Source organism: Mesoplodon densirostris, chromosome 2 (assembly GCF_025265405.1).
Source record: "Mesoplodon densirostris isolate mMesDen1 chromosome 2, mMesDen1 primary haplotype, whole genome shotgun sequence".
Taxonomy (NCBI): domain Eukaryota; kingdom Metazoa; phylum Chordata; class Mammalia; order Artiodactyla; family Ziphiidae; genus Mesoplodon; species Mesoplodon densirostris.
Genome location: NC_082662.1, coordinates 70,426,158 through 70,441,002, shown reverse-complemented (window position 1 = coordinate 70,441,002; position 14,845 = coordinate 70,426,158). Strand labels below are relative to the sequence as shown.

The 14,845-nt window shown below is 38.1% G+C and overlaps 1 protein-coding gene across 1 annotated transcript in view; it reads right to left on the bottom strand.

The window, feature by feature from the left end:
* Window positions 1-748: 748 nt before the first annotated feature.
* The window catches only part of PTGFR (prostaglandin F receptor), a 55,165-nt gene continuing 41,068 nt past the window's right edge, over window positions 749-14,845 (bottom strand). Inside the window, exon 2 of the mRNA XM_060084732.1 lies at window positions 749-1,039. Coding sequence (XP_059940715.1) covers window positions 749-1,039 — 291 coding nt within the window. The remainder of the gene's footprint in view (window positions 1,040-14,845) is intronic.

Below are 14,845 nucleotides of genomic sequence, written 5' to 3'. Positions count from 1 at the left end.
CTATACATGTGCTCACAGAGCCTTTGTTTCTCTAAAAATTATTGACTATACACTAGAATTTTCAGAGGAAATGGTGATTACTTGAAAACTATGACTTAACAAGAATATCTTCAAACAACACTTGACCTCCATAATAATAAATGCAAGCAGTCATATCTGTCAAATATGACAAGGATAGGCTTATTCTAAACAGGCTCACAAGATCAGGCAAACTGACAGCCACACCTCACGTATGTGGAAGTCATTATAAAAAGCCACAACGAATCCACTGTGACATGACAACACTCTAATTGAGGCTACATAATCTGGGGTAAAACAGACCAGATCAAAAGAGGGCGCTCCGCTTCACTGTGCTTAGTCTATAAGGAACTGCTATAGAGCAGTGACACCCCCAAATAACCATTTCACTGTACGGGTAGTAGGCCAAGTAAATGCTACAGGCTTTAAGAGAGTCACTTGTTCCAAAAGCATCAATAACACAGATAAGCCCCAAATTGTTTTCAATTTGACTCCTGTGGCATTATTTCATCACGTTTACCTCCAGTTGACAAAAACATGTGAAAATGCACAATTATACAGTTAATTTAACAAATTTCAAAAGCCAAATCTGACAAAAGTGCCCCCAAAACTATCTGGCTGAGGGTTGATTTTTCCAGTTAGGCTTTCTATATTTATACATTAACTGAAATATTGCCAAAACTTTCCTTAATTTGGTCCTAGACCTACACTTATTTACCATCCTACTGAACTAGGTGCTTGTTTGCTGAGTTACTTTCTCTGTAACTGGTGACTCAGAAATAGCAGCAACCTTTAAGGAATTTTTAATGGAGCTAAGCTCCCAAACATGTAAGCTGATGATATGTACTCCACAACAGCGTCTGGTAAATGTGTAGAGACTCTTAAGGACAGCCTTCCGAAGAAGAATATACACCCAGGGATCTAAGATTTGATTCCATGTTGCCATTCGAAGAGTAAAAAGCGTTCTTTCACAGGCACCCATAAAATCTTGCCTATTCATTCCAATGCTGGCCATTGTCACCTGCAAAACAAAATACGGAAATCAGCTGAGAGACATTTTCTTACTCCTATAGTTCTGTTTTTTAACATCTTTATTGGAGTATAATTGCTTCACATTGTCGTGTTATTTTCTGCTATATAACAGTGAATCAGCTATACATATACATATATTCCCATATCCCCTCCCTCTTGCATCTCCCTCCCACTCTCCCTATCCCACCCCTCTAGGTGGTCACAAAGCTCAGTCCTATAGTTTTTTAACTGAACAAACTGCTTTATGCTATTCATTTCACTTTCCACAAAGTGATGTTATTTTGCAAAATACTGAGAAAAAGAAATGAACAGTCACAGAAACATTGATGTAGACATCTGAATCCTTTGAATTTAAATTGACATCAGAACTACAAAAATGTTAACTTATCTGGCAAGTCAAATGTGCACAAATAGGTATGTGCACATATACCCAAGAGAGGACAAACACTGATCCTAGTAACAGACCTATTCTTACTTCTGGGAAGAGAAAATTCAAAACCAACACACATTTGTAAATTTCAATGGAAAAACTAAAGTTTATTTATGCAAATAAAGTATAGATAAGCTAAAGTTTGGATAAACTATAGAGCTTTAAAATTTTTATTTAGAGCATCTGATACTAATTTGCACATGGTATGTTATATTGTTCTGGAATGTTACTTTTAGAATTTTCTGCCTGGTAACTACAATGATACCAATGTTTTCTCTTTCATATTCCCTTTCCTTCATCTCTTACCCTAACCTTAACTTGGCTAAAATATTCCAAAATGCAATGGGATTTCCTAAGGGCTTTGAGGAAATGGGTTCCCCTCTTCATTACCATTGAGACTTAACAATAACAATGTAGATTTTGGTCTCATGTGTCCATTTCCTGACCACTCATGATGTTAAAGAGATCATTTTGTAGAATAAGTTCCATAAATGGTCCCAGCTATAGGTTAGAACTAGTCTAATCACTGAGCCCAGCTTTAACTTCTAAATGAACAACTGCAGAGCAAACAAGATATCTTTGAAAACACCTAGGATATAAAAACAAATAACAAATAAATGAACAAAAGGTAAAACTGAAAACTTAAGGGAGACAGATTATTATGCCACCAGGATTAAGAGAAGATGTAAAAGCCTAAAACCCAAATGAAAAGAAAATCAAGTCTTCTTGGTCTTCTTGATGGATCATTATCAAGAAGAAATATCTTAATTTGGCCTGGTGATACTAATGGTTGAAGGAAAAATGTCCCTTACCAAAACCTTCATTATCTACACAACAAAGTAGAAACTCCTTAATTGCCTTTTTGATGATGCATCTGAAATCCTCCTCTAAACCTCATCTCTCCTGCCAACACCCTCTGCTCCAACCGCTGTAAAGGCCTCATCTGTCCCAAATGCACCATTCCCTTCTGAACTTTGGCTTGTGTAAGTCTCTTCATTTTGAACTTCTACTCCCCCTTTCTCTGCCTGACAAACTCCTACGCATCCTTCAAACCCCATGTCAAAATGGGCTCACCTCCATGAAACTTTCTCTGGCTTCACCGAGATGAATTAGCAAACTGTGCTGCCCCAGCACCCTGTCTATACCCAATTGTATCACTTGCCACACTGTCTGATAATTATGTATTATCCTGTATATCTATGATCATCTCTTCTTTGTATTTTTATTTCTAATATCTGGTACAAAGCTGATACCTAAGATGTTCTTAGTAAGTGCTGAAATGAATAAAATTGTATTAGTTTTATTCATTGAGGCTATTTCTAGAAGCACAGCAACTAGTCATCAGAGAAACATCTGCTCATCCATCACAGAGGTCTAATATTTTGAGGCTTAGAATGCTTCTAAAAGTTTTAACACAACACCATCCACTAGTAAAGGATTCCAAGCTTTTTTGTTGCCACTAAAAGGAACAAGATCTTGCAGTCCACACAGATCCTTTGGGAAATGGTTCTTTCCTTTATGGGTCCTTTTGTAGGGGAAAAATGTATCAAAGTGCAGGCTTCATGATTCTCTAGCTAAATAAGGCCGGCCAAGTTTCAACACAGAGAAAATTAGTCCCCATACAATAGTACCTGGGTCAGGTTCAGAGTCCTATATCCCTGCTCCCCAAGTTAGCCAGCAGGATTGAAGAAATAAGCCTATATGAGCCCTGTTCCTCTCAGAAGAAAGCAGAGCCAAGCCCCAGTTGGCTATCGGATTGAGATATTGGGTTGGCCAAAAGTTCATTCAGGTTCTCCATAACATCTTACAAGAAAACCTGAACAAACTTTTTGGCCAACCCAATATTTTCACTTCATGTTTTTTCTTTATTCATCAAATATGTGTTGATTACCTGCTATGTGTCAGGAAATGTGCTAGGCACTGAGGACACAGTGGCAAACAAAGCAGACATTCCCTGCCCTTATGGAACTTAAAATCTATTTGCTGAGTTTTGGGAGGGTTTTTTTGGTTCAAGAATGAAGGAATCAATCTTTCTCTTGCTTCATGAATATTAAGTGAATGCGTTTCCTATTAATGACTAGGTGTGTTCCTGGAGATCTCAGAACCCAGCCAAGACATGGCTCTGTGTAGTCGGGAAAAAAGATGCTTGGTGCAATTGCATGGAACAGCTGGGCCTAGTTTAGAAACAACCTGAAACTAACACAACATTGTTAATCAACTATACTCCAATATAAAATAAAATTTTTTTAAAAATGCCTGAATTACATGACACACACTTCTCTGACTTGACTCTTCTCCCTCCCTGCAAGCAGCAGTGTGGTCACCAGCCGTGAAAAGCCATTGAGTCCTCTGCTGAGGGCAGCCAGTACTCAGACTTCTCTCCAGAACACCAGAGCAGTGGCCAGGCATTCCCTCTCTCTCCCTCCCTTGACCCCCAGCCCCAACCTGGAAGAGAGGTTGCTTTAGGGCCTAGCTTGGGAGAAGCACCAACCACTTACCCACCAGTAAAGATGTGGGTGGAGTGTTCATGTTAAAGAAAGATCATAGTATATTGTTGACAATAGTATATTATTGAAAATTCAGGACAACCAAGTATGCAACAAAGGATAAATTATGGTAATTTCATGTAATGGGAAAAAAATGAAAGCACTGATGTTTGTAAGATTCAGTTTGTAAGATTCAGTCTTAATTTTTTTTAAAGCAAGTTACCAAACTTCACTGTACGGCACATGCGGCATCTTAGTTCCCCAACCAGGGATCGAACCCATGCCCCCTGCAGTGGAAGCAGAGTCTTAACCACTGGACCGCCAGGGAAGTCCCGCAAGTTACCAAACTGTATTCACTGTATGATCCCAATTTTGAAAAAAAAGAAAAAAAACATAATTTTGTGCATGCATAGAAAAAAAAACCTGGGGTGTAGTTCAATGTTTTCCTTTGTTAACTCTAGATAGTAGAACTACAGAGGATTTTGATTTTCTCCTTTGGTTTGTCTCTAATTTACTAATTTGTTGGATAGATTGTGCATTGCTTTTGTAATCTGTATCTTTTTTTCCCATGTAATTTGTTGAAATATACAAGCGTACCTTGTTTTATTGCTCTTAGCTTTATTGTGCTTTGCAGATACTGCATTTTTTTCTTACAAATTAAAGGTTTGTGGTAACCTTGTGTTGTCAGGTGATGGTCAGCATTTTTTTTCGCAATAAAGTATTTTTAATTAAGGTATGTACATTGTTTTGTTAGACATAATGCTATTGCTCAGTTAATAGCCTACCGTATAGTGTAAATATAATTTTGTATGCCTTGGGAAACCATAATTTCATGACTCATTGCGATATTCAGTTTATTGCAGTGATCTGGAACCGAACCCACGATATCTCCAAGGTAAGCTTGTACTATGGTACTAAAGAATCAGAGCTATTGTTAATCATTTATGAATGCCTATGTGTATGTGAGAGAGGTGCTGCAGAATTGCTGGGGAATTTCAGCCCTTATAAGCCTGGTAGAAGGTTGGGAGTTGGGGTAAGAACAGGAATGTCTACCATTTTCCCTAGGCTCCATCAACATCCACCTCACAAGCCCTGAAAGCATTCTTCTCCAGCCAGCCCACGGGAACTTGGATTCCAGAGAGCCGTGCACAGATTCTCATCACACACGCAGCCTTTCATCTAGGTTCTAAGAGCTACCCGACACGTAACTATTGTGTGTTATTTTCTAAAATATCTTCCATTAGACCTTGGCAGGTTACAGTTGGTCATCTTTGTTTATGATTAGAATTCTAACTGAGAAGTGGAAAGGCCAAATGTTTGGATACTCTATGAAAACATAAGTGAATTAACCTGATACTTCTCAAGACACTCAACATTAAGACAATAGAGAAATAATGGAATCAAAGATGTGTATGGGCCAGAGTGTTTATGTTCATTGCTAGCTTCAAAGAGCATAACAGACAGATGTTACAATACAATCTCCATTTATTTGGGCTCCATAGTACAATTATATCAACTGTTAAGGTCACCAAATTAATGAATCTACCAGGCTACTTTACTCACAGATAATAGAGCTCATGGTCACTAAAGTTTTGTTCTGGAAGTTACTCCATCATCCCCTACCCTAAGTCTGTATATTTGTTGACTGGTATCAGCACTCCAGTGGCTGTTCACAATTAAAAGCAATGGTAAATTCAAGAATTATAATTCTGTTCCTTTGAGTAATCACAAAAGTAAATCAAGCCAGCAGTAGTAGTTTGAGTGTCTACTATGTCCAGGCCTTGTGGTAGATGCTAGTGATGCAAAGAACAATATTTAGAGAAATCCCAACATATGATATATTTTGCTTTGTCTAGTTTTTACTTCTGTCTCTGCCACTAAAATATCATCTTTAAGGCATGTATTTTTATCTGGTTCTCTGCTGTATCCCCAGCACCTGGCATAGAGTAGGGTAGGCCAATATTTGTTGAATGAATTAAATGAATGAAGTCCCTATGATGAGAGACTGACAAGAAAGCAAACAGTTATAATTTGTAAGTAATATAATAAAGACATATAAAAGGTACCACAGGCAGAGCTATTTGCTGGTACATGATCACAGATGCAGTAATTAAAATAATGAGTTTTTGCAATTTTTCTAGTACATCAAAACTTCATTTACTCAGACTTTACTAATTTTGAATTTTGTTTCTGCTAAAGTTTGCATTTCTCCTTGGCACCATTTTTTAAGGAAATTTAAATGAATACATAATAAAAACATTTCTGGTAGAATGTCCAACTTCTTTAGATACGAGGCCATTTTCTAGCATTTTATTAACATCTATTTTCATATGAACAGTGTCTATGACAACTATACATTGTTCTCATCTAGTCACTAAAGCAGGTATTTTCACACATAGATTTCTTTTCTTTTTTTTTTTTTTTTTTTTTTTTTTTTTTGCTGTACGCGGGCCTCTCACAGCTGTGGCCTCTCCTGTTGCGGAGCACAGGCTCCGGATGCGCAGGCTCAGGGGCCATGGCTCACAGGCCCAGCCGCTCCGCGGAATGTGGGATCTTCCCGGACCGGGGCACAAACCTGCATCCCCCGCATCGGCAGGCAGACTCTCAACCACCGAGCCACGAGGGAAGCCCCTCACACATAGCTTTCTTATTCCAAGCAGACCATTCCTTTCCTCCTTTCTGTCCTCATAAAAGACTTAGTTCAGGGACACTTTCTTTGGGGACTGAAAGCATACACAGAAGTACAGTTCACTGATTTGCAAGTTATTGTCCCTTATAGCATGGTCATCCAGAGACTGATCTTTAGGGTTGGCACTTGAATAACCACAGAGATGGGGGCTAATTGTGATTATGTGATTACAACCCAGTCTTACCCGATGATGACAATGGTCCATCTGGAAGCTTTACCAAGGAATCATTTCATTACATCTCCAAGTTTGAGAAGTTCAATCTATGTGATAATTTGGATAACTAGTGAATAAAGAACCAGGTATAGATGAATGATTTTTAAATGTCACAGCACCTATGATTATTGCAAATTAGAAATTTCATTTAATTTAATTTCATTTTCATTTAAATTGCCTTAATGGCAATTTTGGAAAAGGTACATTATATAAATCACTGAATCCATCTCAGTACAACAGGTAACTTTTAGAATTGAATATATTTGTGGTGATTTAACTCTAGCATTTATTCTTAAAATAGAATATTTTATCTCTGCAACAATGACTACAAGAACTTTGAGAAAAAAACTTACTCTAGTGTAACTCCCAAATAATAGATTTTTTTTTAAGTAACAAATTGAAATGTAGAGGCTCTAACAGGATATATCTTTCAACTATGAACTTTTCCCATACGTGAATTTTATAAATTTCTCCATTGTTGAATATAGAATCATTTCCTATTTATTGAATACTCATTAAAATTAAGACAGTATTTGCACATGGTGAATGATTCAGAGATAAGTAAGACAGAAATATTATAGTGCAGGGAGAAATGGACAAAAACATGTGGCATTTCTTATACCACAACTCTAGAACAGCTGTGAAATGTTGTCTACCCCTAAAGTATACATCAGTGCTGCAAAATACAAACACACGTACAATAGTATTTTTTTTCTGTTTGATGTGTTGATAGAGGATTAACCAATGGTCCGATTGACAGCACATTTTTGTCTCTGCCTAAAGACATTGACAGTTACAAAGAAGTGAGAAAACAGGGCATGCTATATCAAGATAGCTCACCCTAGAATGGGACTGTCCTAAATCATAATATTTTGTATGCATCTTTGCTGCTTCATGCCGGCTGAGGAAATCAGGTTCAAAAGGAAGAGCAGGAAAAATTTTCAACTGAACAGTACATAGAGAAGAAAAAAATTATAATACTTGAAAAAACAAATATTAATCTTTCTAGAGAATGTTCATTTGTAGAATCCGTGTATTTTCATTTTCTATTCCAGTATCTTCCCCCAGGCCTGCACTTCTTTTGAGTCTGTTTAGAGGGAAAATTTATGCCAGAACTCCTAGGACTAATCGTCCACGTGGTCCCCTGCTGCTAGGCCTTACAAAAAAAAAAAAAAGTTGTATTTTTTTTCTGACACTTTTCAAAGGAATAAAATACAGTCATTTATCCCAGAATACAAAATATAACAAAAAATTTAAATAAATAAAATGTTTATACACACACACACACACACACACACATATACATGTATATCACATGTGATTTCTTTAAGGAAAAAAATATAGGAAATGTGAAATGAGTACAATCAAAAGATATGTTCTACAAACCAAATAGAGATTGTATTGAGCTACAATGAGAGAAACTTACTCATAAATGAATGAGAACAAACTATACCGTTAAGAGAACATCTTTATTACAACTGCAGACTCTATCATAGAACTGGACCACCATCAAAACACAGGCCAGGGCTTCCCTGGTGGCTCAGTGGTTGAGAGTCCACCTGCCGATGCAGGGGACACGGGTTCGTGCCCCAGTCCAGGAGGATCCCACATGCCGTGGAGTGGCTAGGCCCGTGAGCCATGGCTGCTGAGCCTGCGCGTCCGGAGCCTGTGCTCCGCAACGGGAGGGGCCACAACAGTGAGAGGCCCGCGTACCGCAAAAAAAAAAAAAAAAAAATACATGAAACACAGGCCAGCATCAGGCCATAAGAACTGATCTTCCTGGTAGTTATGGGATCCTAAATCATGGGAAAGGCAGAAAGTCTCCTGTAAACCAGAGCAACATGCTATGTCACCTATGAGTGAGATACAGCCACAAATAATAACAACTAAAATTAGAACTGAGTACTGCCCTGTGCTAGGAAAGCTCTTTTTATGTATTAGGTCAAATAAACCTCACAATGACCATATGACATATGTACTATTGTTATCTACACTTTACAGATAAGGGAACTATGGTTCAATAAGATAAAAGACCAGTCCATGTTAAGTGTCAGGGCCTGAATGAAAGTATGTCCAGGGCCTGTCCTTCTAATTACTACACCAGACTGCCTAAGGGCCCTGCAATTTACTTGCTCAATATTCTTACCAAACTTCACTCTGGAGAGTAATCAAAGCTTCCTAGGGAGTGGGAGACACTGAGAGAGACACTTGCCTGAGGGAACAGAGATCTCACCGCAACCAGACCTGGAGAAGGCGGCCCCTGGAATCTGCTGCTCCAGCTGACCTCTCCGTCCACCCTGAGGCAGTGGTGGGGATGGAAGAAGAAAGCGGGGCAGGATTGAAGCCCTGTTCCAGTTGTAAAAATACCTGAAGAAGCCTTTCTCTTTTTCCCTTCAGATTAACAGATATATCCAACTTGCCCCTATGAGAGGCCAAGAATAAGGCAGAGGCCATACAACAAGGTTTAGGATTGATGTCTCTCAGTCAGAGGGGTCCGAGGTACTATGCTAAAGTTTCTCGGCCCAAATCTAGTCATGAGCTACAGTAAATGATTATGTGTTTTTGTGATCACTACCTCTAAGGCCTACGTTCATGTTTCAAAGAGAGCAAAAATATAATTTAACTGATCCTGAGAGAAGGGAAAACAAAATGTGCTTCATTTATTATGTACACATGTACCTTTCTACATCACTTCACCTGAGAAGACAGAATCACAAAATCTTAGTGAACACAGGAAAGTTTCCTTTATCTAGTCCAGTCTTCTTCACAAAGCACAAATTCCTTGCAAGTGTCCTTAAGTAACTAGTGGGAAAGACTCAGCACTACTCATGAAAGAATCTCTGCCATTTTAGGGCTTCCCTGGTGGCACAGTGGTTGAGAGTCCGCCTGCCGATGCAGGGGACACGGGTTCGTGCCCCGGTCCAGGAAGATCCTGCATGCCGCAGAGCGATAGGCCCGTGAGCCATGGCTGCTGAGCCTGCGCGTCCGGAGCCTGTGCTCCACAACGGGAGAGGCCACAACAGTGAGAGGCCCGTGTACCACACACACACAAAAAGTCTGTGCCATTTTAACTGTGTGAGTTGTTGAACATTCTCTATTATCACAAGCTAAAATTTACTCTATGTATCTTAATGTTTCCTCTCCGGAGCATCATAGAATAAGTGCACTTGTTTAATGTCAGCCTTTCACATACTTTAAAGATAGCGCTGGTCTTATATTTTCTTCATTTCTTCAACTGCTCCCCATACAACACAGTTTGCAAACTCCTGGCTGTCTGCTTCTTACACCCTAGTTTCATTCTTCCTTTTAAAAATTGCACTGGTCAGAAATAAAATTAACATTCTATAAATGGTCCAGTAATTACAAAGCTCAGTGGAACAATCATTTCCTGTGATCTGGACAGACTACCTACCTGTGCTTCCAGGAGTATGTCAGCTAGTTTCTCCTTGGCATGCAGCCTATGAATGGATCCTAACTCCTAGCACATTATAGAAAATAAGCTTCTTACTTATTAATTGTACTGTTAGTGAATATGTAGAGTAAGATAACCTTCACTTTTCCCTGCTTGTTTCCAAATTATTCACACTTAGATGTATGAATGTATAAATATACATCAACATATTCATACATCTAAATATATGCAGAGTTAGAGTCACAGATTTATGACTCTGTCTAGATTTACTTCATGGTATAAACATCCAGTTCCAGAGCCTCATATGTCAAACCTGAGGCAGCACCAATGCATACGCTCTTTGATCCACTTTGATGATGTCCCTCAAACCCACATCCTGCTCCCTCTTCAGTGTCCTATCACTTAAAAACCAGAACATTATATTACAGGCTCCTAACTGGTCTTCCAGACTCAACTTTTTTACGTATTCATTTATCTTATTTCAATTTCTTTATTCTTTTATCAAATATTTCATAAATGCCAAAAACATGTCATTTTCCTATCTTTCCCTCACTGGGAATGACCTATCCTTCTATCCTTCCTACCCCATCTTCTCCAGGAAGCCTTCCCTAAGCTCTCTATAGCTTGGTAATCTCTCATTCTAAATGCATTCACATCATGCTTGACACCACTTCATGAGCATTGACAGACATAGTATCAGTGCAATATGAAAAATATAATGAGATAAGGTCAGTATATGTATAATAGTCCTTCAATTATATTTTAAGTGCCTTGAGGGTAGGAATTATGTTTTTCACTTTCTCAAATCCTTCTCCTCCACCTTACATAAGACAATAGAGAAAAGACTCCCACAGCTTAGGTGAGAAAGACAAGAAGAAACAGGCAATTTCAAGAACAGAAGTTCAGAGATTTAAGCAGAAAGCAGGCCTGACAACCCCAGATCCAAGTCAAGCATGCAAAGTGAAAAACAACAGACATAAAAGAAAGCTTATGTGGACATGTGTTTAAAGGAATGCCTCAGATATATGAGACCATTAAATTTTAGTCTGCCCAAAAGTGCTTATTTACTTAAAGGGACCTGGTTAGTTACACTGAGTTTTAAATATTTAATTTTTTTAAGCTTAGAAATCAAACATCTCCCCAGAAATCTTTCCTGTCCTTAGGGAAGGGTCATAGTCTCTGGTCAAAACTGAGAATGATATGGGAGGGTGAAGAGGAGAGATACAGATGCAGAGATTTCCACTGGCCAGATCCCAGAAGGACTTGGGAGCTTGGAAATGGGAGGCAGGGGGAATGGGTGCATTCAAGGTGCTACAACAGAAACTTCTCTGCCTTAGAGGTTAAAAATCTTGTGCCGATTATCACACTAAGTGAGGTAAGTCAGACAGAGAAAGACAAATATCATATGATAGCACTTATATGTATCTAAAAAGATGATACAAAAGAACTTATTTACAAAACAGAAATAGAATCACAGACATAGAAAACAAACTTATAGTTATTAAAGGGGAAAGGGGGAGAGGGATAAATAGGGAATCTAGGATTAACAGATACACACTACTATACATAAAATAGATAAACAAGAAGGACCTAGTGTATAGCACAAGGAGCTATATTCAATATCTTGTAATAACCTATAATAGAAAAGAATCTGAAAAAAGAATATATATAAGAGTATATACAATAGATGCAGAGAAAGCTTTCAACAAAATTCAACACCCATTTATGATAAAAACCCTGCAGAAAGTAGGCATAGAGGGATCTTTCCTCAACATAATAAAGGCCATATATGACAAACCCACAGCCAACATTGTCCTCAATGGTGAAAAACTGAAACCATTTCCACTAAGATCAGGAACAAGACAAGGCTGCCCACTCTCACCACTCTTATTCAACATAGTTTTGGAAGTTTTAGCCACAGCAATCAGAGAAGAAAAGGAAATAAAAGGAATCCAAATGGGAAAAGAAGAAGTAAAGCTGTCACTGTTTGCAGATGACATGATACTATACATAGAGAATCCTAAAGATGCTACCGAAAAACTACTAGAGCTAATCAATGAATTTGGTAAAGTAGCAGGATACAAAATTAATGTACAGAAATCTCTGGCATTCCTGTACACTAATGATGAAAAATCTGAAAATGAAATCAAGAAAACACTCCCATTTACCATCGCAACAAAAAGAATAAAATATCTAGGAATAAACCTACCTAAGGAGACAAAAGACCTGCATGCAGAAAATTATAAGACACTGATGAAAGAAATTAAAGATGATACAAATAGATGGAGAGATGTACCATGTTCTTGGATTGGAAGACTCAACATTGTGAAAATGACTCTACTACCCAAAGCAATCTACAGATTCAATGCAATCCCTATCAAACTACCACTGGCATTTTTCACAGAACTAGAACAAAAAATTTCAAAATTTGTTTGGAAAAACAAAAGGCCCCGAATAGCCAAAGCAATCTTGAGAACGAAAAATGGAGCTGGAGGAATCAGGCTCCCTGACTTCAGACTATACTACAAAGCTACAGTAATTAAGACAGTCTGGTACTGGCATAAAAACAGAAAGATAGATCAGTGGATCAGGATAGAAAGCCCAGAGATAAACCCACGGACATATGGCCCACTTATCTTTGATAAAGGAGGCAGGAATGTACAGTGGAGAAAGGACAGCCTCTTCAATAACTGGTGCTGGGAAAACTGGACAGGGACATGTAAAAGTTTGAGATTAGATCATTCCCTAACACCATACACAAAAATAAGCTCAAAATGGATTAAAGACTTAAATGTAAGGCCAGAAACTATCAAACTCTTAGAGGAAAACATAGGTAGAACACTCTATGACATAAATCACAGCAAGATCCTTTTTGACCCACCTCCTAGAGAAATGGAAAAAAAACCAAAGATAAACAAATGGGACCTAATGAAACTTCAAAGCTTTTGCACAGCAAAGGAAACCATAAACAAGACCAAAAGACAACCCTCAGAATGGGAGAAAATATTTGCAAATGAAGCAACTGACAAAGGATTAATCTCAAAAATTTACAAGCAGCTCATGCAGCTCAATAGCAAAAAAACAAACAACCCAATCCAAAAATGGGCAGAAGACTTAAATAGGCATTTCTCCAAAGAAGATATACAGACTGCCAACAAACACATGAAAGAATGCTCAACATCATTAATCATTAGAGAAATGCAAATCAAAACTACAATGAGATATCATCTCACACCAGCCATAATGGCCATCATCAAAAAATCTAGGAACAATAAATGCTGGAGAGGGTGTGGAGAAAAGGGAACACTCTTGCACTGCTGGTGGGAATGTGAATTGGTACAGCCACTATGGAGAACAGTATGGAGGTTCCTTAAAAAACTAAAAATAGAACTACCATATGACCCAGCAATCCCACTACTGGGCATATACCCTGAGAAAACCATAATTCAAAAAGAGACATGTACCAAAATGTTCATTGCAGCTCTATTCACAATAGCCCAGAGCTGGAAACAACCTAAGTGTCCATCATCGGATGAATGGATAAAGAAGATGTGGCACATATATACAATGGAATATTACTCAGCCATAAAAGAGATGAAACTGAGCTATTTGTAATGAGGTGGATAGACCTAGAGTCTGTCATACAGAGTGAAGTAAGTCAGAAAGAGAAAGACAAATACCGTATGCTAACACATATATACGGAATTTAAAAAAAAAAATGTCATGAAGAACCTGGGGATAAAACGGGAATAAAGACACAGACCTACTTGAGAATGGACTTGAGGATATGGGGAGGGGGAAGGGTAAGCTGTGACAAAGCGAAAGAGAGGCATGGACATATATACACTACCAAACGTAAGGGAGATAGATAGTGGGAAGCAGCCGCAGAGCACAGGGAGATCAGCTCGGTGCTTTGTGACCGCCTGGAGGGGTGGGATGGGGAGGGTGGGAGGGAGGGAGATGCATGAGGGAAGGGATGTGGGAACAGATGTATATGTATGACTGATTCACTTTGTTATAAAGCAGAAACTAATTTAAAAAAAAAGAATGATTGAAGCAGAAATTAACACAACATTGTAAATCAACTATACTTCAATAAAGTAAATTAAAAAAAAGAGTATATAACTGAATCACTTTGCTGTACACCTGAAGTATTGTAAATCGACTATACTTCAATTTAAATCAATAGACACCAAAAATACAAACAAAAAAGAAACATTGTATATCTATACAAGAAAGTACTGTAAGAAAAAAAAAAAAGATGTGAGACACTCGATATCTTCTAATAGGGCTGTCTCCATGGCACATTGTTGAGGGTAAAAAAGCAAGGTGCAGGAAAGCATATATTACATTTTGTATGAAGGGGAAAATAATTTATACATATATTTATGTTTACCTGCATATTCATAAAATGTCTTTGGAAGAATAAGTAAGAAACTAATATCAGTGGTTGCCTGTCAGGGATTGGACAAGAGTGAGAGAGACATACCATTTTAAAGTTTTTGAATTTGAACCAAATCAAAACATAATGCAAACAGTAATTCCAAAGGAGACAAAACAAATA